Consider the following 27,443-nt stretch of genomic DNA (forward strand, 5'->3'; position numbering starts at 1 on the left):
ACTGGATATTTAGTTTCATTTAGGTTATGAACCACATATTTTAGCCTATTTTCTTCCCATGAGAGTAGTATTCATAAGCAATTTTCATAGTTTTTTTCCCTTTCACAGAAATACAAAAAAACTACTAAACATAAAAAAATGTTGAATTTAGAAACATGTGAGGTATCTGGGCTTTAAGAAAGTAAGCTCTTAACAGAATTAACTGGCACATACAGATTCTGCACAAGACCAAACTCTGTACACAGAAAAATCACCTGGGGAGTGGCTATCAATGCAAATGGCTGAAGAATCTGAGTTGGTAAAAGTAAGATGGATAACTGAATTTTTAACAAGCACCCCAGCTAATTCTAATGTAAATTGTTTTGAGAAAACATTCCAGAATTTTCAAGATTTCAAGATTCCAAGCTCATGACATCCCAACCTGTCTTCACGTCTAAATCAATATATTAAACACAGTAGACTGCCAATGCATACATATTTAAATAATTAAAGTAATTTTATATTTAATTAAAGTATAAAAGGGAACAAACAGGGGAAGTCAGTTTACCTAATCAGAGCCCACATTCTGTAAGTCAGAGCTGGGGAATCTTATTGATATAATGAATTGCCCTCCAGATCCAGGAGCCACATGCAGTAAAGGGCTTTGCCGTTGTTTCTTTTAGAGAGTATATAAAATACTCTAATTACCTACTTATAAAATTAAAAATATACTGAATGATGTATGTGTGTAGCAAAGGGAATGGCTGAGGTTGGAGGGAGAGTTATTCTCTGGACATCAACAATAATCCGAGAAATAAAATTCTGAGGATCATATAAAATAAAACCAAATAGAATCTGTCCTTGGTCTAAGCATCTCCCGCTGCTGATGTTAGGATAGTAATTTCCTCATTCCCACAGGAATTAATTGTGAACAATTAAACACTTGTGGTATTATCTAATTACTAATAATTCACAGAGAACTGAGAGATTCTTATCCTCACGTCCTTTGGGGGAACCTGAATATGAGTGGGTTCTGGGGTTGTATGCTTTCTGTAAGTCTGGGAAGCACACTTTATATGTGCATATAGCATGCAGTTTCTCAGATAGTCCACAAACATGTGAAAGGAGCACTGGCTTACTACTTACAGGTAGTAGTAAGAAGAATAACTGTTCGTGACCCTAAACAGTGGCTCAGCTTCTTCAGCTATAAAATGGGTACTCAGGTTGATCTGTATTCATGGTCCAGGTTCTTTGCACTCAGCCATGATGCTTCCCACGCCATGTGCTTAACTGAGGTTTATGTGGGAGGATCACATGAGATAATTTTTGTAAAAGTGCTCTGTAAGCTGTAAAGCACTATACAGATGAAGCGGATTATTATTAGTCTTTTACGAAGCCCAGCGATAAAGATGCAAAGTGACCCAGAAAAAGAAAACTGAGTAGACAAACCTGAAATACAACATCTATAGCCCCTAGAACAGTTACCCTGTACATGGTAGGTAGGTGCTTAATAAGTAGAGTGAGTAAAGAAAAACGCAAAACAGGTTTGTGCCTCCATCATACTAGGTCTGATACCAAGAAGAAATAAATATACCTAAGGTCAATGATAGTTTCATTCAACCATACAAACCCAAATAATCCAAGAGCCTAAGATTTTAAATTAAAAATTACTTCAAAGAAAGAGCATGGAAACGTGAAATGTGACCCGGAATCCGCAATTAAATCGGTATATTCTTACCTCTTCAGTCTTTCCAACGCAGTCTTGCAGGGATACAGGACCTGGGTGAGGGTGTGGAGTGCTTCCCTGCACCTGGTAGATCTACATAACTGTTCCTAGCAACCTCTTGAGGAAATAATACATTCTATAGAATGTTGGGTACCTAAGCTCTCTGTTTTGGATTTGAAAGGCTGCGTTTTAGTGATTTTTAAGCCAAACAAGATTTATCCCATAACAGCCCCCCAAAAACACGCACAGAAAAGAAGAATGAGAGGGGCGGGTAGGTAGAGAAGCAGTTATTCACTTTATAAAACAATTCTCTATAGGATTCTTTTGTCAGTTTCCTAGACTATGTAAAATGTGATTCAAATTAAAATATTTAAATCACATACCCACATCTTGACATGGGCAGCTATTTGTAAAATGAGGCAAACCCACACTGGGAAATACCAAATTAAAAAAAAAATCAGGGAAAAAATATTTTCTTCTGGGTGGCCCTAAACTGCTTTCTTTTTCCCCATTGCAAATGTATTTTTATGCTGGGTTACATTTCCAAAACAGGAGTGTTTTTTTTCTATCGTTGAAATGAAACAAACAAGTTTGCTTTCAGAGCTACAGAAATGCCCAACTGTTAGGAAAAAAAAAACAAAAAACGTTTTCCACTGGCCGCTTGCCTCTCTTATCCCCATGCAACCTTGCCTATTGGCCCTTTTCCCTAGGAGAGCCCCTGGGGCTGTCTGATGGAACTGATTGTAAAACTATTTTGTGCAGTAAAAAAGTCGTTTCTTCAAAATCTGAGACCACCCAGAACATGCCCAATCTTTGGCAAATATCGACTGGTTTCCTCAGTATTTGACTAGCTGTACACCGAGTAACTGTCCCGGGTTTCTGGGTCTTTATCTGAGAAGAAATGAGGGGGAAATGTTTCAGAAGATGAAAAAAGGAAGAAAACCTCTCATCCAAAATCTGTTCAAAATTCATTTTGTGCGTTTCGAAGGGGGAGGACAGGAGAATTTAGTGCAAAGACGGCCTCCACCAAACGAAACCGTCCAACATTTGCAAAAGCTTTTAAAATAAACTGCTCAGGGATCAGGGGTTTGCTGGTAACTCCCGGTCGCTTGAAGCCCTGTCCCTCCACTCCGGGCACCCTGGCCTCCCCAGGGTGGGCACCCCTCCTGCACGGAGAGCGGCGGCTGGGATCTCGGAGCAGGGTCGGCTATGGCCCTGGAGGCAGCGGCTCACAGAGAAAAAGCTCTGGCTTTTCTCCGCCCGCTGCGTTCCTCTTCTTACAGCCTCGGGTCTCACATATTAGGTGCTCAATAAATGTGGACATAGGAAACGAAAAGTCCGAATCTGTCCTTACGCCCCCAAGGCGAATTCTGGGGCGCGCGGGTTTATTCCGACCCACTACCACATCGCGTTTCCTGAGGTAACCCGGCCTCGGCTCTGCGGCCCCAGCGGCTGGAGAGCCACGGAGAAGGCGGGCTGCGGGCGACAAGATGGAGAGCCGGCCCGAGAGGGACAGAGGCCGCGCTGGCAGCGAGCTGGGGGGCCCACCTGACCGTCCTGCGGGCAGCCCGGCCCCGCGCTCCCATTGACAAGGAGGTCCGCGCCGCCGGCGCGTGGGGCGGGGGCGGGGGCGGGGTGGGGCGCCCCGGCGCGCGCCCGGCCCCACTCCCCGCCCCCGCCAGTCCCGCAAGCACCCACCCCGGGGGAGCCGCGGGCCGGGAGGGCGCTGGGGGGAGGGGCAGGCCGCTCCGCGAGCGCGTGTGCGCGCCGCCGCCGGCTGACGCGAACTCCGGCGCGCGCCTCCCCCGCCCCGCGCCCTCCCCGTCCCGGGGGCCCGGCGCGCGGCCCTGCTGACGTCAGCTGGCGGCCTGCGGAGCCGGGTGCGCAGAGCCGCTGGCGCACTCGCGCGCTGCGCTGGCCTCCTCCCCGCGCCCGGGCCCAGGCGCGCGCGCGCTTGTTCGCTCTCCCATTTTTTTTTTCCCCTCCCTCCCTGCCTCTCTCTCTCTCTCCCTCTCCCTCGAGCTCCCGGCTGGCTGCGGCTCCCTGGCGCTCTCCCTCTCTCTCCGGTAGGCTCACCGAGCGATGCGAGCTCTGGGAGACAGCGACGCCGCCTCCCGCTAGAGACCTGCCCCTCGGCCCGGCCCCCTGCCCAACCCTGCCCAGCGCGCGGGGGTCGGCGAATGCGCCGCGGACGCACCGACGGCTGAAGAGCGGCGATGCACATGCACTAGCAGCACCCCCTAACTCACTCCCTCCACATCCCGCGCCGCCGCCGCCGCCTCCTCCACCTCCTCCGCCGCCGCCGCCGCCTCCTCCTCCTCCGGCAGCCGCGGCAGCAGGACCCACCCTGCCCCCCACCCCACCCTCTGTCGGCTCCGGCTGCGGCTCCAGCCTCGACTATTATTTTATTTATTTTGGGTCGTGCACAAGCCTCAGTGCCTGCAGTCCGCGCCTCCTCGGCCCGCGGGCGCCTCCTCCCTTGGCTCCGGAGCCCCAGACCCCGGCCACCCTCGATTCGACAACCCCAGACCCCTGCCAGCTGCCGCGAGTCTCCGCTGCTGGAATCTTGTTAGCGGCTGTCTTTTTGGAGGGTTCTGGTTTCCCGACATTTTTGTTTCCAGCCCAGGAGAGGATATCGTGATTTTCCCCCCTTGAGCCCAGGCTCTGCTCTCTGGGGGGGTGGGGGGCGCTCCAAGCCGGGGAGCCGTGCCAGCCGAGTCGTGCGGGCTGTGGCAGGGAAGGGGCCACCATGGGATGTACTCTGAGCGCAGAGGAGAGAGCCGCCCTCGAGCGGAGCAAGGCGATTGAGAAAAACCTCAAAGAGGATGGCATCAGCGCCGCCAAAGACGTGAAATTACTCCTGCTCGGTAAGGACCGCCGCTGCTACCCCCATCCCCCGACCCCGGCCACTCCGCACACCCTGCCACCAGCTCCCCCACCCCACTCGCGCCCGGGAGACCTGGTCCCCAAGTTGGCACCACCATGTGCCCAGGATCGCCCACCCCCTCGCATGCCTTAGTCCCCCCCTCCCCCTGTTCCCTTAAGCTGACACTCACCAGTTTTTCCCCACTGTCTGTGTCCCAACAGGGGCTGGAGAATCAGGAAAAAGCACCATTGTGAAGCAGATGAAGTAAGTCCCTGTGGCATTGGGATTCGTACTTTTATTAAGAATAATTTTTAAATCGTTTTTATTACATTGCTTACTCCACATTGCTCTCCAGGCCTGTTTTTTAATTCGTGCACACACACACACACACACACCCCTATATTTGACTCCTCTCCCCCACTCCCTACGTTGGTTCTGGGTCCTCCACCCTAACTCCTGGGTGGGTGTTTTTTGGGAGGGGGAAGGGGAGCGCCTGTAGTTGTATGAATGACAGTGTCCGCCATATTGATCAGAACATCACACTATTGGCATGATTATGATCATTACTCTTGCTTGTGGAATATTTTCTGTGTCTCACTGCCTCCATTTCTGTCTGTGTCTCTGTTTCATTCTGTCTCTATTTCTTTCTCCTCTTCCCTCCATACCTCCCTATCCCCCAAGGTCCGTAATCCCACTTCCCCCTGCTCTTTTCCTGGGGCAGTGATTTTGAACTTGGCTAACATGGAGGGGACCCAGCCCTAGACTGGGGTGGAGGATCAAGTGTCTGCTGTTCATGCATTTGGTGCTGAATTGGAGGCTGTGGTTTCTACATCCCCTCGCACCCCCCCCAAAAAAAAGAGGGCCAGGGTTAGGGGAGGGGTCGTGTGCTAGGGAAAGGAGTGGGTTTCCAAACGTAGGTGACGGGCACAGTTTTATCCAAGGTAGAGGTGGAAGGGGGAGGGAAGCTGCCTGTGAGGCTGAATGTCCGCCCCTTGCTGCCCCCAGCTCCTCTCCTCCCCCACCCTCCCAGCATTGCTCTCCTGACACCCGCAGTTTTCGTTCGCTCCGTGGCCTTTATCAGTGTATTTATTTACACTCTGCATAGGCCGTGTTCCATGTAATCTACCCACAATGCGGATTTCAGGCCCCACTTGCCGCCGCCCCCTTCTGCCTTAGCTATCAGTTTCCCCTCCTAATTAACTGGGGGTGGATTTGAGTGATGGTTGAAAATTAAAACAAAATGGGATATTCCTTCCCTTCCACACTTTCTCAATAAGGAGCCTCGCCCCTCCTTTCCACTTGCAGGCTCGCTTCTTGCCCTATCCACTCGGCAGTTCCTGGTGATCCCACAGGCAGGTTTGCTTGGGGAGGGGGTGGCCGGCAGCGAAGGGGTGTGCGCCCTCCGGGCCTCCTGTTTCGGTTGGCCTGTCAGTTCGAGACGGAGGAGTTCGTTTAGACCGTTTAGCGAAGATTCCACGTCGCTTTGCTGTGACACCTTCGTGCACACACAGCTCCTAATTAGGGGTTGCTGTGCAGTAAACAAAAATGATTATTTTTCAACTTGACAGAATAGCCGAAATAATTGCATCGCGTAGGGAAACAATGGAAAATAAAAACCCCTTTCGTGGGAAGGTGGGAGTGGGAGACGAAGCATGCTTGCGGTTTCAGAACCAAGATGCAAAAAATCTTGCATGTGTAACAGGCATGACAAGCGGGTTCTAGGCGGCGCCATGATGGTAGGGAGTAGCGACTCGGAGACAATTTTCCCATCTGCTTGACATGTTCTTATTTTTGTTCGAGAGCTCCCTGGGGCTTTCTTCGCAGAGCCCCCCTCGGCTCGCCGCACCCTTCTGAGCCAAGAGTAATTTAGTTGGGGCTTCTCTTGAGCTTGTGCAACCCAAATTGATGGGGAGGCGGGGCCTGGGGAATTGCCCTTTGCAACAAGGTGCATGTTGCATCTGTCTGGAGCCCTTGCAGATCTGTAAATGCAAGCCGCGCCACCCCTTTCTCCCGAAGGGGGGACGTTTTAAAACTTCAGAAGTCTGTAATCAGCAGTGGCGGACTCGGAGCCCAGTAGAAGCCCCAGCCACCTGAGCTAGATGAGGTTTCAGGCGTTGCAAGTGGTGGACAGCGCCCAGCCGAGGCCTGAAAAGTCGATGGGGCTCAGTTCGGCGACGCTCGGCTAGGTTCGGTGCGGTCTGGGCGCGGGGCTCGGAGGGAGTCGGCGGTGTTCGGAGCCGAGTCGGTGCTCCGGCGGAGAGAGCCGAGCCGCTTCGGAGGGGGTCGAAAGCATTCGGAAATACTCGGGGGAGGGGAGTGCGCAGGAGGGGAAGGAGGAGGGGGACAGGCCAGAGTCTGCAAATTAACTTTGCATCCGCCAAAGCAACTGCTTTTCCTGAACATGCCCCATAAATTAGGTTGATTTAATGAGAAGTTTAAAAATATATACTGAATCCCCCAAAGGGGTGCCTCACCTTTTTTTATTCAAAGAGAGCTGAGCTCTCTGAGGAAATAGGTGTGCCACTTTAGGATGAAAATTCCTAATTATGTACTGGGCAGGAAATCTTAAATGAAGGCTGGATGTAGACTTCCCCAGGAAAGTCCTATGTGTCTTGTATTTGGTTACACCGAGGAGGGGGGAAAATGAAGTGAGTGATGTTTGAGATTGTTAAATCAGAAATCAGAGCATTCCTTCTCTTTCCCTTTACTTCTTTTTTTTTTTTCAACCTTACAGGACACCTTTTTCAAGAAAAATGTCAGGAAAACAGATTTTGTAGGTAAAACAATTTTTTTTTTAAAGCACAATACACCAACTCTCTTTAGGAAGTAGGGTAGGTCTGTTCAAAAGGTCCATCACAAAAGTTTCTGGTTCCTGGTTTGCCACAAGGGACCCTGGCATCCTGTCCTCCTGAAGCATTCATGAATGGCAGTTTTCCCTGTGAGCCCTCCAGCTTGGCTTGAAATACATCAGATCAGGGCCTTGTGCCAAGCTGAATGCAGGACTTGTTTTGTTAACCACAAAATGTGGGATTGGTGTCACTGTATCCTAGTAACAAATTTTTTTGAGTCCTCCCTTGTAGAGATGGTTTTTGAGATGGCCACTTGACTGAGAGTCACTTTGAGTCAGGAGAATTCTACTGTGGATGGGGCCAGGCCCGAAAATCTAGGTGGCATTTATAGAAAGCAGTTTCCAACTTCCTTGTGCAATACAATTGGTGACCAACCTATCAGGCCATATGTACAGGTTAATTAGGAAGCTGTGTTGTTTCACCTGGACAGATGAAATTCAACAGAGAGCCCTCTTTAGGTTATACCCTGTGATAACCCAGTGATTTCCTAATGGGGGGCTGCAGTCTAATAGCTCAGCACATTGGATTGAGAGGAAGAATATGGATATTCAGACATCACTGAATAAAACTCCTTTTATTTAGCATTTCCAGAAGAGCAAAGAGTCATTCCATTGAGCCTGTGTTCTCATCCTTGTTGTGGTGTGCTAATTTGAAGAAACTGGCTTCCGTATATTCCCATAGTAACTGAAGTGAAATAATAAAGGACCGGCTGGCAATTGCTATTTAGAACAAAGGGTTAACATCTTCATCAGCCTAGGAACATTGCAGAGATACTGACATAAATTTCTTCTGCTTGATACGTGTTGTAAGGGGAAACGTGCATCTGCTTAAGAGATACCAGTTTAGAGTGTCATTTGAAAAGCCTGATTCTCAGTACTTATATTAAAATTTGTATTTGAACATAGTGTTTTGGGTTCCCCCCCCTTGTGTGTGTGATTGTGAATTCATGTGAGGGAGCTCTGTGTCAGACAATCCAAAACATTTCAGTACTGAGAAATAAACAGTGATAATTGAGACAGCACAAATATAATTTTATACATACCATGTGTGAGTAATCAGTGACTCTTTTTTTGCATGGCATTTTAGATAATTTTGCTTGTTAGGGGGTTGTGACCTCACCTGTGATACAGCCTCATCATTTTGTAGTCAGTCAATAAGACTCTGAGTTATTCAGACTAATCAGAAAATTTTTAAAGAATTGTCAATTTTATTTAATTGCCAAAACCTTACAAAGAAATCCCATAACAAGTTGTAATTTTATGAGGTGTAGAATTGACAGAATATCGCTTTAAGTGACTTCCCAGTTCTGAACAAATAGTGACACCCACTTGGACCATGTACCTGGTGAAAATGTAAAATGGACTGCGGAATTGCTCTGGGAGCCACAGTTTGCCCTCATTCGAGGTGCTGAATTTTCTGTAATGTTGAGTTCAGGCTATCTGTCTCTGGAGCATTAAGTGGAATTTTTAGAAAGGGAGTTCGAAGGTGGCCATGAGGCATTGCATGCTAGCTGGTAGTCTTTACCGAAATGGGCACAATAAAATCGAGCACTTTGGTTGTGCGTCCATTCCCACAGTACCTGCTTAGTGCCATTTTAAAACAAATTTAAGAATTTGCCTGATGAAGATGTCATTGCTCATACAAATATTCCAGCCTGACAAGTGGGATGTGATTCAGAGAACAGACCCTACCCTGTCAGGAAAGGCTGTCTTAAAAGGTCACCTGTCACCAAAAAGCTGATGGCTTTTTCCTCCCAGCTGACCCTGACTTTGTAATTAGGGTATCTACTGTTTGGTATGGGTTCAGGGCAAGCTTGCAGTCTTCACTTGATCTTAGCCAAAAGGCTGAGAAGCGGTCAAGCTTGCATTCTTTCAGCACAATGCTCTTCAGCACCTACTAAATGACAGGCATTAATGGAGGTGAATAGCAACCTACAGCCATTACTCCATGAAAGTGCGTCCGTCTAAAAGGACATTTCCCACACTGGGCCCCAGGGTCGCACGTTGGGTTAGTATTCCACTGAGAGCCACTCTTCTAGATTTGTAGACTTGTTATTTCTGCAGTCATCTCAATGGCTGCTTTGCCTCCCTCCCTTCGTCCCTCTCTATGTTTATTCAAATGGATGCACCTTGCTCTCTGGAGACAGCAAGAGTGCGAACGGAATGTCAGATCAAGTAGCAGATGAGTTCTCTTTTCCTGATGGATGGTGCTCTCTCCCTCCTTACTGTGCACTGAGCTGTAAATACCAGCAGACCTTCCTGCCAGAAGAGTGGCAAATAGTCCACCCGATCTCCTCAGGAGTCAGCTGTGGAATTCTTGAGCCTGGGTTACCTATTGGATTCTAAAGTAGAACCTATATGCTTGTTGAAAAGGGTTGTTGCCAGTTAGATTAAATGGGTGAAGCTTCATGAGAACCAACATGGCTGGAAAAGAATGCAGAACGTCTGTTCTATGTGTGAACAGGGCTGGATTAGATTTACGATGCTCAGAGTGGGAGTGTGTCTTGTTTCTTTTAACACATGGAACTCGCAGATTATTTTGTGCTTCTTCACATGCCACATCTGCTAAAGATAGGACAAGATCACTCATGTTTTTCAGCTGCTCACAATACCCTATCTCCGTTAACACTGGAGATTTAATATGAGTAGAATGAGGCCCTATTTTTCCGATATGTGCTCAGCCCATCTGGATACTGGGACTCGACTCCCTGTCTCCTAGGGTGTTTTCATTCTCATTTCTTATGGAGCCAGACAGGCCATTATCACCAGAATACATCTTGATCTGAAAGACAACAGAAAAGCTGGTGAAGGGGTGATTCCAAACTGAAAAAAAAAAAACAAAACAAAAAAACCACATTTTGGAAAGAGTTACCCTCAGAATTGACACTAACAGAGAAAACTTTTGATTCTGAAAAAAGAAAGTGTGCCTGTTTGTACATACCCACAGAGTGTGGGTTTACAAATGGCAGATGTTGAGAAGAGCACTCACCTCACTTTCTTACTGATTGCATCATCTTAAAAAGCTTGAAGATGCTCAAATGAACTCCATCCTAAGAATTTCTTCAAATCTGTGTCACATTCTTATTTTCTTCCATCCCTCTCATTCACACACAGCATTGGTAGAAAGGAAGCTGTCCAACAGATCTGTGATTAGCACTGAGGGGAAGGAGAGGAGAGAGCAGTGGCTTGTTAACTGGTTCAGATAAATAGGTAGTTTCTTGTGTTTAGAGAAGCAGTTTAGCATGCTTCTCTAAAATTGAGAGTTGGTTAAGAGCATAGACTCTGCAAACAGGCTGCCTGGCTTCAAATCTTGGCTCTACTGCTAACTAAATATGTGACCTTAGACAAGGCCCATAACATTTGGTGCCTTAGTTTCCTTACCTGTAAAATGGGACTGATAATGAAAATAACTACTAATAGGATTGTGGAGAGCATGAAATGAGTTAACATATGAAATGTGCTTTGAGTAGTGTCTAGAATGTAGAAATCATTATACAAATGTTAGCTCTAGTTTTTATTCCTTTGATTAGTGGGTGTTCCCTTCCCATGTGGAGTTCTCTTGTCAAGTAAGTATGTGGGACTTAGCCACCCTGAGAAGCAGAAGGGGGGTGCTGTGGTTCATGTTCATGGCTTCTTCCCCTTGCCTGCTCTGCAGCACCAGTTATGTAACAAACTGTGTTGTCATAACTGATGTGACATTTTTGATGGCGCAGCTGCTTCAGCCCAAGAGCTGGGGTGACATTTCAAAGGGTGGGAAAGAGCACTGAACCAGGAGTCCAGGTCAGTAGCTCTGCCTCTGCCCCTCCGAGGGCTCAGTTTCCTGAAAGAGTTGGACCAGGGCTACCCCAGGCGCCCTTCCTGTTGTCAACGGTGTATGAAATTGGGAATTCCCTTTGTTTTCAGGGTCTTGATGTTCTCAATATTAAAGCATGAATTATGATTTTATCCCATGGGGGTGTAGGGTATCCATGAAAGTTCTTTTAAGACTAAGTTAATTGCAGTATAGCAACCTCAGCCACAAAGCTTTGTCAGCCAGGAAATTTGTAGTTCTGAGAGTCAATTTGAGAAAAACACCTCTAACCAAACTTTTCATGCAGACATGGTTCTTAAACCAAAGAGGAGGATCTGAAAGTATCTCATTAGTAAGAAACAGGATGTTTCTGGGAGGAGAGAGCCAGTGACATTAGAAGAGAAGTGGTTTTTCCGTGGCTTCCAGGATGCTCAGAAGTGGAGACAGCCCTAGCATTCACCAGAGATGGCTGCATATGAAGAAACTTGCCTGGGTTAAGGTGCCTAAAACCCAGGGAGCAGAGAGATTTGCAGACTAGTAAAAGGGGAGGCTCAGGAGAACTGTATTTTAATTTTGATTCACTCTCTCATTTAACTTTGGGCAGATCATTTGGCCACCCTGGGCCTCAATTTGTTCATCTGTTAATTGGGATATGGGTTTTCACCATAGAATTTCTCAGGGCTCTTTCGGGTTTCCAGCTCTAAGATGCAGTAAATGCAAAGAGAAACTTAGAAGCCTGAAAGGCAGTGGGGAATAGTGGGAGTATTTACCACCCACAGCTTTTATCTGCTGAGCCATCTTTAGTTCTAATTTTCTTTACAGAGAAGAGGAAAAACATTGTGCTTTTCATAGCACCAAAAAATTAAAGTAAAATAAAATCCTGCAAGGCTAATAGTTGGTGCCCTGAATTTGGCCCCTTACTCTCTTGATTTGTCAACCATCCTAGAAATAAGTAGAATGGAGAAAAGAGAAAGGGAGAATAATACATAAGACTAGGATTTCATAGCTAACAATTTACCCTGGATTCTCTGCCTGTGTCTTAGCCAACAGATAGGTTTTCTGTAGAATATTGTTACTTATGAGAATAGCTTCTCCATGCTTTAAAATTGATCCTGGGGTCACCTGACCCCAGGGTCTCAGAGCACTAATGCATATTGCACATTGTGAATTAATTAGGTGTTTATTTGTCTGTATCCCTTGCTAGCCTGGGTGTCCCTTCCCACCAGGGCTCCCTGAAGCAAGGATGTTACTTATTTTTGCTCATAGTACAGCACCATGCCCAATGCCTGGCACAAAGGAGGTCTTAATAAACGTTAGTTAAAGAAAAGGAAGAATACGAGGTATATAAGGAATGAACCTTATTATTCTCCATAAACCAAAATAATCATGTTGAAAGCTTTTGGTGGCCATGGAATGTGTTCATCATTTTCAATCTATTATATTCATTTGTTTATCAACCTGTGAGCAAATATAGTCATCAATTCCATTTTACAGATGAGGAAGTGAGGTTCAAAGAAGTAAGGTGGCTTGCTCAAGGCCACACAGCTTAGTAGGTGACAGTGTTGTATTCAGACAATGATTTGTCTAATTCTAAAACCTGTGTTCTTTTCGTTGTAACTCCACACCTTTCTTACTAGACCACCCCCAGTATGGGCAGTAGAGACCTGGCAGTCTACGACCTCACACCCAGATGTTGATGGTGCCAGCTGTGGTTGAGGTCAGTGGCTGAGAGAATAGAAAGTGCCTAATTGGTGCTGAGTTCCTTCTGGAGGTGGTAGTAATGGTCATCATATATCACATTGATTTGGATACCAGAGTATTCCCTAGCATCCATCTGGACAGGCCTTGAAATGATTTTCCATTACCGCCTCAAAAATGGGGGCCATTTTCAGATTGCAACAGAGAGAAGGCCCTGGCTTTGGTGGAGGCAGGTGTCTTGGAGAACTATGGAAAGACAGGATGGTAGGGGATCCATCCATCTGTCCATCCATAAGCATTTATGATTGCCTATTTTGTGGGTAGCATACACACAATGTCATGGAAGTAGAGGAAGGCCTCAGTCCTTGTCCTGAAGGAACTCATGGTCTGGAGGGAGCTACACAAAAAAGACTCTTGCACTTCAGGTAGGAAGGGCCACAATGTCTGTATACACAGTGTGCTATGGTAGAACAGAAGGCACCTTCTCTAGGCAGGAAGTTCAGGGAAGACAGCCAAGAGACAATGGCATGTGAACTGAGCCTTTAAAACAAGTGGTAGTTCACCAGGTCGAAAAAAAGGAATGCCAGGCAGAGGGACTGGCATGTGTAAAGGCATTAAGATGTCACCACATGGAACATGCTAGGAGTGTAAAATAGTTTGATTTGACTAGAGCAAAATATGTAAGAGGAGTGTTAAGAAATGAGGAATGAAAGATTGGACAGAAACCAGATCATGAAAGGCCTTATCTATTGTGCTAAGGACTTTGGATTTTATTCTGAAGATAATGAGATGCCACCTGAGGGTTGGCATTAGATCACCTACGTAGACTGGAGGGGATCAGCTCTGGGGGTTGGGAGACCAGATGGAAAGTTACTTCTGTGACCCAGTTGGGAAAAAGATTAACAACTAAGTTAAAGCAGTGGTAGTGTGGGTGGGGAAAGGAAACAGATTCAAGAGATATTTGGGCAGTGGAATAATTGAACTTATTTGTTGATCAGTTGGAAGAGCATTGAGGAGGAGATAAATTTTAATGAGTATGGACAAAAATGAGTCCAGGATTCCTGGTTTGGGCTACTGGTGGATGGTAGTTAAATGCAGGAGGAAGAGAGAAGACTTGGGGAGAAAAGTGATGACTGCATTTGGTCATGTTGACGATTCTTGTGGATCATCTGAGTGCAGCTCCTGGTAGTGGGTTAGATAGGACACACCTGGGGAGAGGGGTCAATTTGAAATTCTGTGGTGCTTTTGAGTGGCGAGAGCCATAGAAGTTGGTAACCTTAGTAGGCTGAGTGAGAAGGAGAGAGAAGGCAGGCATGCGTCTCCCATCACACACACATTCCAGCTCCAGGAAATGAGAATAATTTAGGAAGAGGAACCTGTGAGGGAAACTGAGAAGGGGTGATCTGAGAAATGAAAAAGAAAACCCAAGGCAGAGTAGCATCATGAAAGCCAAGGAAGAAAAGACTTTCAAGGGCAGGAAGTGGTTAGTTGAGTCAGATATTTCAGTAGACAAATAACATGAAGATTGGCAGGTGTCCATGGAGTCTGGCAAGTTGTTGGTGACCTTGGCAAGAGCAGTTTCAATAGACTGGTGGGAGGGAAGCCAAATTGCAGTGGAGTTAAGAAATGTATGGGATTGAGGAAATCCATGGAGAACCCCCCTCCCAGCCCAAAAGAAATGTGGGCTACAGAAAAAAAGGAGTGAGAGGTAGGGAGGGAGAGAGCCCTCCTGGGAGGGCTTTGCTTTTATTGTTCATTTGGCTAACATGGGAGTAGCTGGATCCATTGAGAAGTTATCCAGATCCCTGATGAATGGAAAAGTTGAAGGTATAGGAAGGAGGAAGTGGTAGAAGGAACACAACCCCTTAGGGGATGGGTAGCTTGAGCTTGACATGAACGTGCATCTCCTTCCCTAAGACAGACAGGAGGGCAGTAAGGATGGGAAGTCTGTAGAGAAATTCTAGGGCATAATGATGAGGACAGGAAGTTGAGGGAGCTCCTGCCTTAGCATTTCTTTTCTCTGTGAAGTGAGAAGAATTAAAAAGCAGCTGTGCTTATTTACTGGAGCACCAAAGACCAATAACATTTATTCTATTAAAACCACTCATTTATTCATTTATCTAATATTTGTCTCACACCTATTATGTATTAGGCACTGTTCTGGGTGCTCGGAGTGTCAGTGATGAACAAATCAAGTCCCAGAGGAACTGGGTAATAACCTCATACACAAACAATCGGACGCAGTAATTGCAGACTGAAAGTTTTTTCTGGGGTTACACCTTTAGGGGAGGCCTCGTACTGATCACAGAGGGATCCAATTTCTGCCTTCAGAGAGTTGCACCAGTTGGAGGAGACAAATTCAATTCTCAAAGGTGCAGAAGAAGCAGTCATGGAATTTAATTTGGACACAGGCTCAGGATTAAGCTGGGAGGGAACTGGGTGGAGAAGTGAAAGTTGCACGGACACTGTTGTTTTACTCCGCCGAGCTTTACTCATCACAGGCTGCTCCAGTGGGGCTGCCAGTCACTGCCCCCTGCTGCTTGAAGAGAGAAGTAGGTTCATGACTCAGGCCTTGCCATTCACAGCATTTCATTCCTCTGGCCACAGTGATTGGCCCAGGGATGGGCATGTGACTCAAGTGAGGCCAATCATCATCCTTCTCTGGAATTTTATAGTCACTATGAGAAAAAAGCTCTTTTCCCTGGGATCCCAGCAAGGTCCTCACTGGGCTGGAATGATGAAAGCTTGAGCTAGCTGTCTGTGGCCATGTTTCCACATCTCAGTTGCCCTCTGCAAGGAGGAAGCGTGCTTATCATGGGAGAGACCGAGGCTTTGGGAGACTGGAGGACAAAAGAGAGAATGGAGAGAAGAAACAGAAAGAGAGAGGGAGCCAGAAAGACATCTGATGGTGATACTGGTATCTCTGAAGCAGGTTCTTTGGAGCTGACAGTTATGTGAATCAATAAATCTCTTCTTTTACACAAACTAATTTGAGCTGGGATTCTGTCCCTTATGACCAAGATCACGCTGATGAAAAGCACAAGGCCTTCCAGGATCTGAACAACTAGTATGAGCTAAAGTACAGAAGCAGGCCTGGAACATTCAGGACACCACCAGGGAGTAGTGGGCAGGCTCATGTGGCTGAAGAGCTGGGGTTTGTGGGAATGTGAAGAGAAGTGACTGGAAAGGAAGAGTAGGGCTAGATTATAGGGTTCCCTGATAGTTTTTCTAAGGGGTATATAGGGTGCCAAGTCAGGAGAGCCTACCAGTAGGAGGCCAGAGATGAGGCTTTAGAGCAAAGAGATTTCTGTAGTCTGACCTAAGGAATTGGTAGGAAAGGCAATGAGAAGTTGGATGGGGGAGAGATTTTGGAGGCAGGAGAGATGACCCCTGGTGTCTAGTTGAATGAACATGAGAAGGAGAGAGTATATCAGAGAACTCCTCCCCATTTTGAACCTGTGAGATGGGATTTAGTTATGCCATCAAGTTAGGAAACACAGGAGCAGGGAAGAGATAGCAGAGAGAATATGGCAGGTGAACCCATAAGCATGAATTTCAGGTCCTTACAGGGTAACAGGAAATGTTCAGTTGTTTGCTTGGGAGGTAGTTCTGGCATTTAGAAGAGAGATCTGGGCTAGAAGGAAAAGTGGGCTTAGCTGCCCTTGTGGTCGGGCCATGAGGGTGGATGTGGTGTCCCTGGGGTGAGCATACATATGGCCAGGAGAGGGAGGGCCCAGGGAAGGGGTGCACCATTGTGGCAGTGAGGAAGGGAACCTTCCTTCAGTAGACCCACAGGTAGCTCCAACTGGCAAAAGGAGCCAGAGAGCAGAGGAGCAGGAGGCAAACCCAGAGCGCCCTGCCACAGTGGATCCCCAGGAAGGGAATGTGCTTCAGGAATTCTGGGTGGCGAGCAGGGTTCTGTTTCATGGCATTGCCAAGTTAGATAGTACTGAGGAAAGACCATTGTATTTGAAGCTATTGCGGGCTTTTAAAAATGCAGTTTCAGTGGAGGGAGAGGGATAAAAGCCAAACTCAAAAAATTTTTATGGTAGAAATAGGTCTGGACTGGGAGTCAAGAACCCAAGTTCTCATCCCAGCTCTGTTCCTATTTAGCTTGATGGTCCCCAGGCGAGTTCCTTAACTTCCTTAGGACTTAGTATCCTCATATATAAAATTAGGAAACTGGATCGCGTGATCTATAAGCTTCTACTCAAGTCTTGAGGTCATAATTTATATCTTTCTGTCCAGCAAAACAGATGTTCTTGTGGCAAAGGAATTCCCCTCCTTCTCCCTTGGCCACCCCCAACTGACATAATAAATTATAAAAAAAATTAAGCTTTCAGAACTCTAGTGCTAATTGAGAAAGAAAACTGGGACATCAGCTCAGGGAATTGTGGACACCAGTGCATGTTGTGTCCATATGTACTCTCCACTGAGAATGTGGGGCCCTGCGATGTAGGAATTTGTCTTGTAATACTGTCAGAGTTATGAGACCTGGATGGTTTGACGCTGTTCCACAGGGAGAAATGCTGAAGGTGGTTCCACAGTACAAAGACAAAACAACTCCTGGGGTCCCTCTCTTTCTGAATTCACGTGGAAAGAAAAAGGAAGGCTGTGAATCTGAGCTGGCTGTGTGCAGGAGCTCCAGCCAGGGCAGACAACAAGAGCTGGAGGGACCCATGCATTAGGAGATGGACAAGCCTGAGGGCACCAGTGGGCAAGGGCAGGAGAGGCACCCACTCTATCTCCCTGGTACTCTGTGGCCTCATTGGTGGGAGGACCTTGGGGAAGGGATGGTAGAATGGTGATGTGTGGAGAGCCTAGTTCTGAGCTGTGGCCATTCTTCCTACTCTTAATTCCCCATGTGCTATGGAAGGCCTGTTTCTTCTTTGAATCCTTTCCTTAGAGTTTCGACCACATGGCCCTTGCTATTCCCTGTCTTCTTTGGTGTGGGTTTGTTCATTCTGTGAAGGCCATTGGAAGACCAGCCATAGTTTGGCACTTTCTCAGTTTCTAGGAATAGATTCTTTACTAAGATAGACAAGCTCCCTGCCTCAAGGACCTTACAGTTTTAGAGAAGGAAGATGGTACAGGAATAATTGAAGGCAAAGGTCATTTCATATAGTCATGCGTTCTAAAGGAGGAAACTGGGATTAAATAATGGAGAGGGATTGGGGGACATGAGGGGTAAAAAAGCAGATCAGGAAAGATCTGAGGAAGAGGGAACAGCAGATCCAAAGGCTGTGGCACAGACATGAGCAGAAAGAAGGCCAGTGGAGCTCTAGACCACAGGGAGGGAAAAATAGCACACAATGAGGTTAAAGAGGCAGTTAGGGCCGGGCGTGGTGCCTCACACCTGTAATCCCAGCACTTTGGGAGGCTGAGGTGGGCGGATCACGAAGTCAGGAGATCCAGACCATCCTGGATAACACGGTGAAACCCCGTCTTTACAAAAAATACAAAACATTAGCCGGGCATGGTGGTGGGCGACTGTAGTCACAGCTACTCGGGAGGCTGAGGCAGGAGAATCGCTTGAACCCGGTAGGCAGAGGTTGCAGTGAGCCGAGATCACGCCATTGCACTCCAGCCTGGGCGACAGCATGAGACTCCATCTCAATTAAAAAAAAAAAAAAAAAAAAGGCAGTTAGGAGCCAATGTTCAGGGAAGGCCTGTTGGCTATGGAAGGACATTTGGGTTTCATTTTGAATGCCGTGGGAGATTGACAACTTGATCTGACTTATACATTAAAAGATACCTCTGCATCCTGGAAAAGGCAAAACCACAGGGATGGAAATTACATCAGTGGTTTCCAGGGAATTGGGTGTGGATGGAGCTTGCAAAGGGGCACAAGGGAACTTTTGTGGGTGATGTAAATATTTTCTCTCGTAATTGCGGTGATGGTTACACTACTGTGTATGTTTATCAAAAGTCATCAAACTGTATACCTAAAAAGGGTGAATTTTACTCTAAGTAAATTATACTTCAATAAACCTGACTTACAAAATGCATATTTTTTAATCAAAAAAAGAATGGCAGTAAGGCTTAACAGAATCCCTCTGGCCGTCCTGTGGAAGGTACATGGCAGGGAGCAAGTCTGGAAACAGGGACGGTTGCACAGTCCAAGCCATACGCCCCTTCAATGCTGTGCTTACAATTCAGCCTGTATTATTTGCTGATCCCAGTGGCTTCCTTACACCAGCTTATTGATGTGTGTTCCTAGTTTTCCTGTTTACCTAGCTTTTCCTTCAAAACTGGTTTGAAACCTCAGTGTGGATAAAAACCATCTGCTTCTTTTGTATGTGCCCATGGGAGATGCTTATTACATATTACTCTCCTTACATTTAAGTAGTCTTTAACATTTGCAAGCAATTCATGATCTCCTTTGAGCCTGACAACATCAGGCTGCACATATGTTACCATGTTCCCATTTTACAGATGAAGAAACTGAGGCAAAAATAAGTCAGTATAGCAGTGTGAAAGAAGCATGAACTTTGGAGATTTTGGCTTTGCCATTTGTTGGCTATCAGTGTGATTTGGGAAAATTATTCGGTCTCTCTGAACCTCAGTTTACTGATTGTTAAGAAAAGACCAAAAAAAATAAATAAATAAACACACTGCAGATACACTGTGAGGAGTAAGTGAGATAACACAGCTAAAAGCAGGTAGCAGATAATTGAAATTCCCTAAATGGTAGCTATTTGTAACATTTTTGCTATCAGAGAAAACATGATTTATTTAAGGTGATGTGGCCAGTACATGGTAGAACTAGAGCCTAGTTTTTCTGATTCTAGGTGTGTTTCTCTTTCCATCACACCACTCAGAACATTCTTAATTGTTATCAATTAATTGGTCCAGGGCTAACTACTTTTTACCAACTCGGATGCTTAAATACAATTGTTGATTATTCAGCAAATATTTATTGAGCACTCACCATATGTTCAACACTGTTGTTGACACAGGATATAATAGTAAGTCAAAATAGGCTCCACCTCTGCCCCTACAGGTAATAAAGCAGAATGGTGAGGGAGCACCTACCTCGGTGTGGGGTCTGGGAAGACTTCCTAGGGGAGGTAACATTGACACTGTCTTTAAAAGAAACATTTTTGTTGTGATGTAGATCAATATACATGCAAAATGTACATTAATCTTATATGTTTTACAGATTTTTAGAAAGCAAGCACTCAGGTAACCATCACTAGGTAAAAAAGTAGGACATTGCTAGTGCCCAAGAATGTCCCTAAATATCCCTTTTTGATCACAGCTCCCTGCCTCACTCCTTACTACCTTAACTTTCGTGGTAAGTTTCATGGGTCCTTGCCTTTCTTTAGAGTTTACCACCTACATATGCATCCTCTAATCATTTAGTCTAGTTTCTCCTGGTTTTGATATAATTGGAATCATGCTATTTGTATCTTTTCTTCAGTATTACATTCATAATATCCCAGTTGTATGTAGCTGGAGTTGATTTTCGTTGCTATATAGTATTCTGTGGTATTCATTTTATGAATATTTTTAATTTTCCTATGTAGCATTCATAAATATTAGTGAATATTCATGAATACGCTATATATTATTCTTCACCTCATTGCTATATAGTATTCTTTGTTACACACCAGCTGTGACTATACTGTAATTTATTTATCCATTCTACTGTTGATGTGGCATTTTATCATTTTGAGTTTGGAGCAGTTATGAAAGATGCTGCTATCAATGTGTGTGTGTGTGCGTGTGTGTGTGTGTGTATTCTGGGGCACATGCATTTGTGAAGGGTTCTTTGAAGAGGAATTGCTGGGAATCTTCAACTGCATAGTGTTTTCCAAAGTGGTAATTCCATCTTTATATTCACGGTAGCAGAAAGAATTTCTGTTATTATAAATTCTTGCTGCCAATATTTGGTACTGTCCAATTTTTTCAATTTTACCAAACCAATAGGCAAGTAGTAGATCTCATTGTGGTTTTACTTTACATAGTCTAGATTGCTAAAGAGGTTGAACAGCTTTTCCTATATTTATTGGACATTTGGATTTCCTCTTTTGTGAGGTACCTGTTCTTTTGCCACTTTTTAAATTAGGTTGTAATTTTCTCATTAATTTGTAGGTGTTCTTTATATGTTGTAAATACTAGTCTTTTTTGTTTTTTTGTTTTTTTTTTTTCATTGCAAATATTACCTCCCATTCCCTGGCTTGTCTTTTCACTTTGTTAATGGTGTTTTGTGCTAAACCAATATTTCTCTTTTTTTAATGTAGTCATTCTTTCAGTCTCCCTCTTTTTGGTTAGTGTTTTTTTTGTGTGTGTCCTATTTAAGAAGAAGTCTTTCCTTATCTTGAGGCTCAAAGGCTACCCTCTATTTCCCGCCTCTTTAAAAAGCTTCGGAGATTTATTTTCTTTTCTATTTAACTGTTTAATTTACCTGTAGTTGATTCTTGTGTATGATGTAAGTTGTTTTTTCTCTAATGGATACTCATTGGTTCCAGCTTTCTGTCACTGTTTCTGTGGGGCCACCACTGTCATAGGTTAAACATGTATGTGATAAGCATGCAGGGACCTGTTTCTTGGCTCATATAGCATCCCATTGGACTCTATTCTTATGACAGTGCCACACTGTCTTGATTATGATAGCTTTGTAACATGTCTTGATATTTGGTTTAGCAAATCCCACTCCCCTTGGTCTTCATGAGTGTCTTGGCTGTTCTCAGCTCTTTGTGCTTGCATGTAAATGTTAGAATCAGTTTTTGTGATGCATGCACACACACACACACACATCCCTATTAGGATATTAGGATCTGTTGATTAGTATTTATTCAAATCCACTACTCTGAGTAGAATTGACATCTCTAAATCTTGAGTCTTCCTGATCCATGAGCGTGATATGTTTCACCATTATTTATCATAATTTCTTTTAAGAAATATTTATAATTTTTCCCATGAAGAGCTCATGTACTTTTTGTTAGATTTATAACTAGATACTTAATGTTTACAATGGTCTTGTAATTGCTTCTTTTTTTTAAGAGCAGTTTTAGATTCACAGCAGAATTGAGAAAGGGGTACAGAAAATTCCCATACGTCCCTCCCCACACACATGCCCAGCCTCCCCCTTATCAGCAGTTCTCACCAGAGGGCACAGTTATTCCAGTTGATGAACCTATACTGGCGCATTATAATCACCCAAAGTTTATGGTTTACCTTAGGCTTTACTCTTGGTGGTGTACATTCTATGGGTTTGGACAAATATGTAATGACATGTATCCATCATTTTGGTATCATACAGAGTATTTTCACTGCCTTAAAAATCCTCTGTGCTCCACCTGTTCTTTGTTCTTCCCCCAACTCCTGGCTACCAGGAATGTTTTTACTGTCGCTATAGCTTTGCCTTTTCCAGAAATGTCACATAGTTGGAATCATACAGTTGGACTCAAAAGACTTCTAATATGTAGCCTTTTCAGATTGGCTTCTTTCTCTTAGTAATATATATGTAAGGCCCCTCCATGTGTTTTCATGGCTCGACAACTTATTTTCTTTTAGCACTGAATAATATTCCACTGTCTGGATATACCACAGTTGTTTATCCATGCACCTACTGGAGAACATCTTGGTTGCTTCCAAGTTTTGGGAATTATGAATAAACCTGCTGTAAACATTCACGTGCAGGTTTTTGTGTGGACATAAGTTTTTAAATCCTTTGGGTAAATACCAAGGAGCACAATTGCTGGATTGTGTGGTAAGAACAGGTTTAGTTTTGTAGGAAACTGCCAAATTGTCTTCCAAAATATATAGATATATCATCTTGCATTTCTACCAGCAACAAATGCGAGTTCCTGTTGTCTGCAACGTCACCAGCATTTGGTGTTGTCTGTTTTTGGATTTTGTCCATTCTAATATGTATGTTGTGGTATCTTGTTGTTAGAGAAATTTGGATTTCTCTAATGATAAATGATGCGGAGCATCTTTTCATATGCTTATTTGCCATCTGTATATCTCCTTTGGTGAGGTGTCTGTTAAGGGCTTTGGCCCACTTTTTAATTGGGTCATTTGTGTTCTTATTGTTGAATTTTAAGAGTTCTTTGTATATTTTGGATAACAGCCTTTTATCTGGTCTTTTGCAAATATTTTCTCCTAGCCTATGGTTTGTCTTCTCAGTCTCTGGTTAATTGCTTCATTTTTTGAATTGCATTTTGTATCTGTTTCTGGTATATAGAAATACAGTTGACTTTTGTGTATTGATTTTTAAATTGATCCACCTTAATTGTTGTATACTTCTAATAGTTAATTTGTGGATTCTAAGGCCCAGAGAGGGGAGTGATCTGACTAGGTTCCTATGGCTAGCTAGTAGCAGAGCAAGCATGAATGTGGTCCTATTTCTGCTGACTTCCAAGGAGAGAATATTCAGGAAGGGTTAGGGAAAGCCAGGTGGGGAGTAGGAAATAACATTTATTGAACACCTGTTATTTACGATGCTTAATATGCAGATCAGCTTAACTCTCATTGGAGGCAGATTATTGATAACCCCTTTTTATAGATGAGGAAAGTAAGATTCAGAGAGATGATGAAATAAACGTGTTCAGGCACATCACTGAAAGAACAGTCTAGGGTTGGAGGAGTGCTGTTGCTCTATCAAGCATACACCAGACTACATGCCTTCTGCATTTGAGCATAGACACCCCCAGAACTCCCTGGGCCTCCTACCTCCAGCTATGCCGTCCTCCAGGGTCCCCTCCCAGCCCAGCTCTGGGGCTGCCTCTATTAAAGCTCTGCTAGCATCTCTAGACTTGTGCAGGCCTGGTTACTGTCAACTCTTGGGTTGAGTTTCTGCCCAAAGTTCTGAGGTCAGTCTCCACCCCTGCCCTTCTACATAGTTCCCTCCCAACCAAGGAAATGAGTTCACAACTTGTTGGGTTCTAGGAACCAAATTAGGAGTTGCTCTGGGCATCTTGTTTCAGTCGCGACTTGAAAATGCGGTTGAGGTTTTATGACTGCTTTGTTATACAGTGGCCTAGAGAGAATTTATGGTCGCAGTGCTTCCCAGCACCCCCTCCCGCTTCTCGTTGATTGTCCAGAGCTGGCTGCATACAAGGAGAGGGTTTGCTTCTGCTGGCTGTGCAAAGGCATGGGGAAATGCTCTGTGTGTGAACACAGCCCAGCAGTGCTCTATTCAGCGTGACAACTTCCTACTTTGGAACACACGGCTCTTCACGGGGTGACTGTAAATTATGCAACTCCAGAGTCAAAGAATGAGGAATAATGGGGGAAAGGAAGGGACAAACTGCAAACTTCAGCCTGGATCTGAAATGTGAGTGTGGAGACCCAGGCTGCTTGGCGATTGATGGGAGGAGAGTCTTCAACGACTGAGAAAAACCAGGAAGTCCTGTCAGGGGACTACTTGTGAGAGTGGCTTTTACTGTTTAAAAAATGTAAATGTTCTTTTCAAACTCTGTTTATCAATTCAGGGAGAGTTTTAAAAACTTGGAGGGACATTTACAAAAGAAAGTAGTCACATGCGTTACCAAAAGTAATTGAATGCCATACATGGTATGTAACCTTTGTCCCGATGGCTCCAACTCGTCCTTTTTTATTATTGCTTCATGCTAAAAATTGGTGCTCCTAAGGGCAATTGTACAGATTCTCACCTTCTCCTCCACCCGCAATGGTCCTGGAATGCAGTGAACTCTGCTTCGATAAGCTTTGTGGAATGTTCCTGTCTCTTGGCTGACTGTCATCTCTCATGTCTTGCTGCTTTCAGTGGTCCCACCTCAAGCGTTATTCCCCTTCTCTTGTTCTGCTCTGAATCTGCGATGGCCCAGAAAACTAAACGACCAGATTTGTCACAATAGTGTGTAGAGCAAGAATGAATAGGATATAACTGAGGACCTGAGGAACTCTTCTAGAAGTAGAGTGTTTGTGCTTTAGTGCTTGGACTTGTCTGCATTTCTGCCCATCTATGACACAGGATTAAGTATGTAAAAATGAATTGGCAGTTACTATACAGATGTAAGTGATGGTGACAAGGTTGCTGTTGTGCTATGTGGGTGCTCAGAGTTCTTCATTGTGCTTGTCCTTCCTGGCTCCTGGTAGGGTTTCGATTCACAGAAATTACTGGACAGGTAGCTTCCAGATAAGAGTGATGAACTATCATTTCTGACAAAAGATGTTGGACTGGCTGTGGCAGCAAGGAGGCGATCAGAAGACTCCCTAGAGCACAGGGGATCTGGCAGGCTTTTTCTATAAAATGACATGGATACACACAGGGTCAGGCTGCCTGTGGGCAGAGACGTCCCCAGGAGCCCTGCCCGGTGACCAGCACCACGGACATCTGCTCACCTGTGGCAGAACTCGGAGTCTCACAGCTAAGCCAGGCCAGACCCAGTTGCTACTTTTTGGTCAAGACCCGCTCTAGGAATTCTTCCAGGGAAGAGGGAATGTGAATTTGTCTGTTTTCAGATATTTGTAGCCTTTACACAAAAGTGTTTGAAATTATTTGGTTAAAATGCTTTCCATCGAGGTTATTCTTTCTTTCTTCTTTTTTTTTTTTCCCACTCTGCAGATATCCATTGAGCTTCTACTCTGTACCGAGCACCATCTTAAGTGTTGTGACTGAGCAAGACACACAAAATCTCTGCCCTCCTGGAGTGTTCTGACATTCTTGTTAGGGGAGACAGGCAATAAATAAGGAAAATACATAGTAGTATTATACATCAGCTGGTGACAAGTGCTATGGAGAAGAATAAAGCAGGCAAGGGGCATGAGCGGGAGGGAATGTTAGTTTTGGTTTTAGGGGTGTTTTTCTGAGATGGGATGGCGGAGGATGAGTCTTGCCATGTTGTCAAGGCTGGTTTTGAACTCCTGAGCTTAAGTGATCCTCCCAAGTGGCTGAGATTACAGGTGCACACACCACCATGCATGCCTTGATATTACAGTTTTTTAAGTCGTCAGGGAGGACCATACTAGAAGATGAAATTGGAGAAAAGCCTTGATGGAGGTGAAGGAGCCAGCCATGTGCACTTGGGGGAAGAGTGCTCCAGGCAGCCAGAAATAGATAGTACAGAGGCTCCAAGTCCCGAGTCTGCCCGTGTGCAAACCACAAGGAGGTTTATATGTCTGGAGTCACAAAAAAAACTGGAACAATGGGTGCCCTCATGGAGTCAGTAGTTTCTCTGGGTGTGGTCTCACTAAAGACAGGGGCAGGAAAGAAATCCCCATCACAGACTCGTGTAGACCTGTGACTTGTGGGCATTCAGACTTGTGTTATTCCCCTGCCAGGCCTAGGGCTTGGGGGTGGTGTCCTGTGGATGTGTGTGTGTATCCTGACAAAGGAGGGACATGGAAGGGAAGGATCCCTTCCATGAATGAAGGGGGTTGACTCTGGCATAATCTAGGAAGAATTCTAGGAAGACTCAGTTATTTCTGGTTGGTTTACAGGAGACAAACACTGAACATGTTGGGCTGCCTTGCCTTACTGGTCTCCTAGTGGAGGAGGCTCTCATTGCTGGGGCTTCCCGTTGGCCCTAGCTCTGCATCTGCTCTCCCATATCAGCATTACCAGACCATGAGCACTGAGGCTGTCACAGGACAAGGAGCCTGGCCCCAGACCTCATTCAGGGCTGCTGACCCAGCTTTGGGCTCCACCGTAGACGTGCTCAGTAAGCAAGCCTGGGGTCTAGGGGCAGACACCTGCGAGCAGAGTCACAGGGGCAGGTTTCCCCAAGTGTAGCCTGAAAGTTTAGTGGTATACAAATACACACTTTATTTTAATGTGTTTTAGGACAAAAGGTTCCTAACACATCAAAACCATAGTTTTACAGATAATTATTGCTTAGGATGAAGTTAAAGTAAACAGGACGTTTTTAAAAAGACACTAAAAATCATGTGGGTGGCACAAAAATCCTATCTAAGTAGTGCTAACCTCAAGTCTGCCCTCAGCATGGGAGTACCAATTTCTGTCTAGGGGTTCTCATCTCTTAGGGATGAGAATGCCTTGGAAGAAGTCCTCCTCTGCCATCCTGGGAACACAGTAGCTGTCCCTCTGTCCCAACCCCAAGCCTGTGAGCTGTCCACAATTCTCACTTCTTCCCAACACTTGCGTACCGGGTGTTTCTGTCCCATGGCCTGTGCCTGGCCTGGGCCCCCTCACTGCCATCACCTCCCAGCCTTCCTCTGGGTCCGGTGCATAAAGTCTCCTCAGCTGCCTTCTAGAAATGCTGTTTCTGCCCTTCACTGCCATGCTAAGTCACCCTCTGCATTGGGTCTGGGCATTGGCTTGGCTTGGAGGACATACCATGGTGTAGTGCACCACACTGATCCTGAGTTGGCTCCCCCTCCTACAGAACGCCTTCTCCCTGGCACCCACCACCTCCTGCCTCCATACCCGTAGCTGGTGGCTGCCAAAGCATGCTTCCTCCTCTTTCTCTGTAGATCTGGCCTCCAAGGGCCGCTCAAGTCTCATCTGGTCCATGGGGTGTTCCTCTGGAAGCTGAACCACACTGGTCTCTCCAGTTCTGTAATTCTTTTACACAGGATGTCTGTGCCCCACCATTAAGAGTTT

General features: G+C 45.3%; 2 protein-coding genes and 1 long non-coding RNA gene across 6 annotated transcripts in view; 2 read left to right on the plus strand and 1 right to left on the minus strand.

Moving 5' to 3' along the window:
- LOC100992578 (uncharacterized) overlaps window positions 1-4,809 on the minus strand; it is a 214,537-nt gene extending 209,728 nt beyond the window's left edge. For 2 of the 3 annotated variants that reach the window (XM_055100606.2, XM_055100605.2), the window contains exon 1: window positions 1,718-3,355. The gene's annotated coding sequence lies outside the window, so the exon portion shown is untranslated. Of the gene's footprint in view, window positions 1-1,717; window positions 3,356-4,761 lie in introns of those variants that run through there. The other variant, XM_063597592.1, reaches the window with a different exon arrangement.
- GNAO1 (G protein subunit alpha o1) overlaps window positions 3,526-27,443 on the plus strand; it is a 169,707-nt gene continuing 145,789 nt past the window's right edge. Inside the window, exons 1-2 of one of the 2 annotated variants that reach the window (XM_008977447.4) lie at window positions 3,526-4,572; window positions 4,793-4,835. In XM_008977447.4, coding sequence (XP_008975695.1) covers window positions 4,455-4,572; window positions 4,793-4,835 — 161 coding nt within the window. In that variant the 5' untranslated portion in view covers window positions 3,526-4,454. The remainder of the gene's footprint in view (window positions 4,573-4,792; window positions 4,836-27,443) is intronic. The other variant, XM_003823781.5, reaches the window with a different exon arrangement.
- LOC130540906 (uncharacterized) overlaps window positions 5,469-27,443 on the plus strand; it is a 53,590-nt gene continuing 31,615 nt past the window's right edge. Inside the window, exon 1 of the long non-coding RNA XR_008954939.2 lies at window positions 5,469-6,307. This is a non-coding gene — a long non-coding RNA (uncharacterized LOC130540906). The remainder of the gene's footprint in view (window positions 6,308-27,443) is intronic.

Source organism: Pan paniscus, chromosome 18 (genome assembly GCF_029289425.2).
Source record: "Pan paniscus chromosome 18, NHGRI_mPanPan1-v2.0_pri, whole genome shotgun sequence".
NCBI classification, from domain to species: Eukaryota; Metazoa; Chordata; class Mammalia; order Primates; family Hominidae; genus Pan; species Pan paniscus.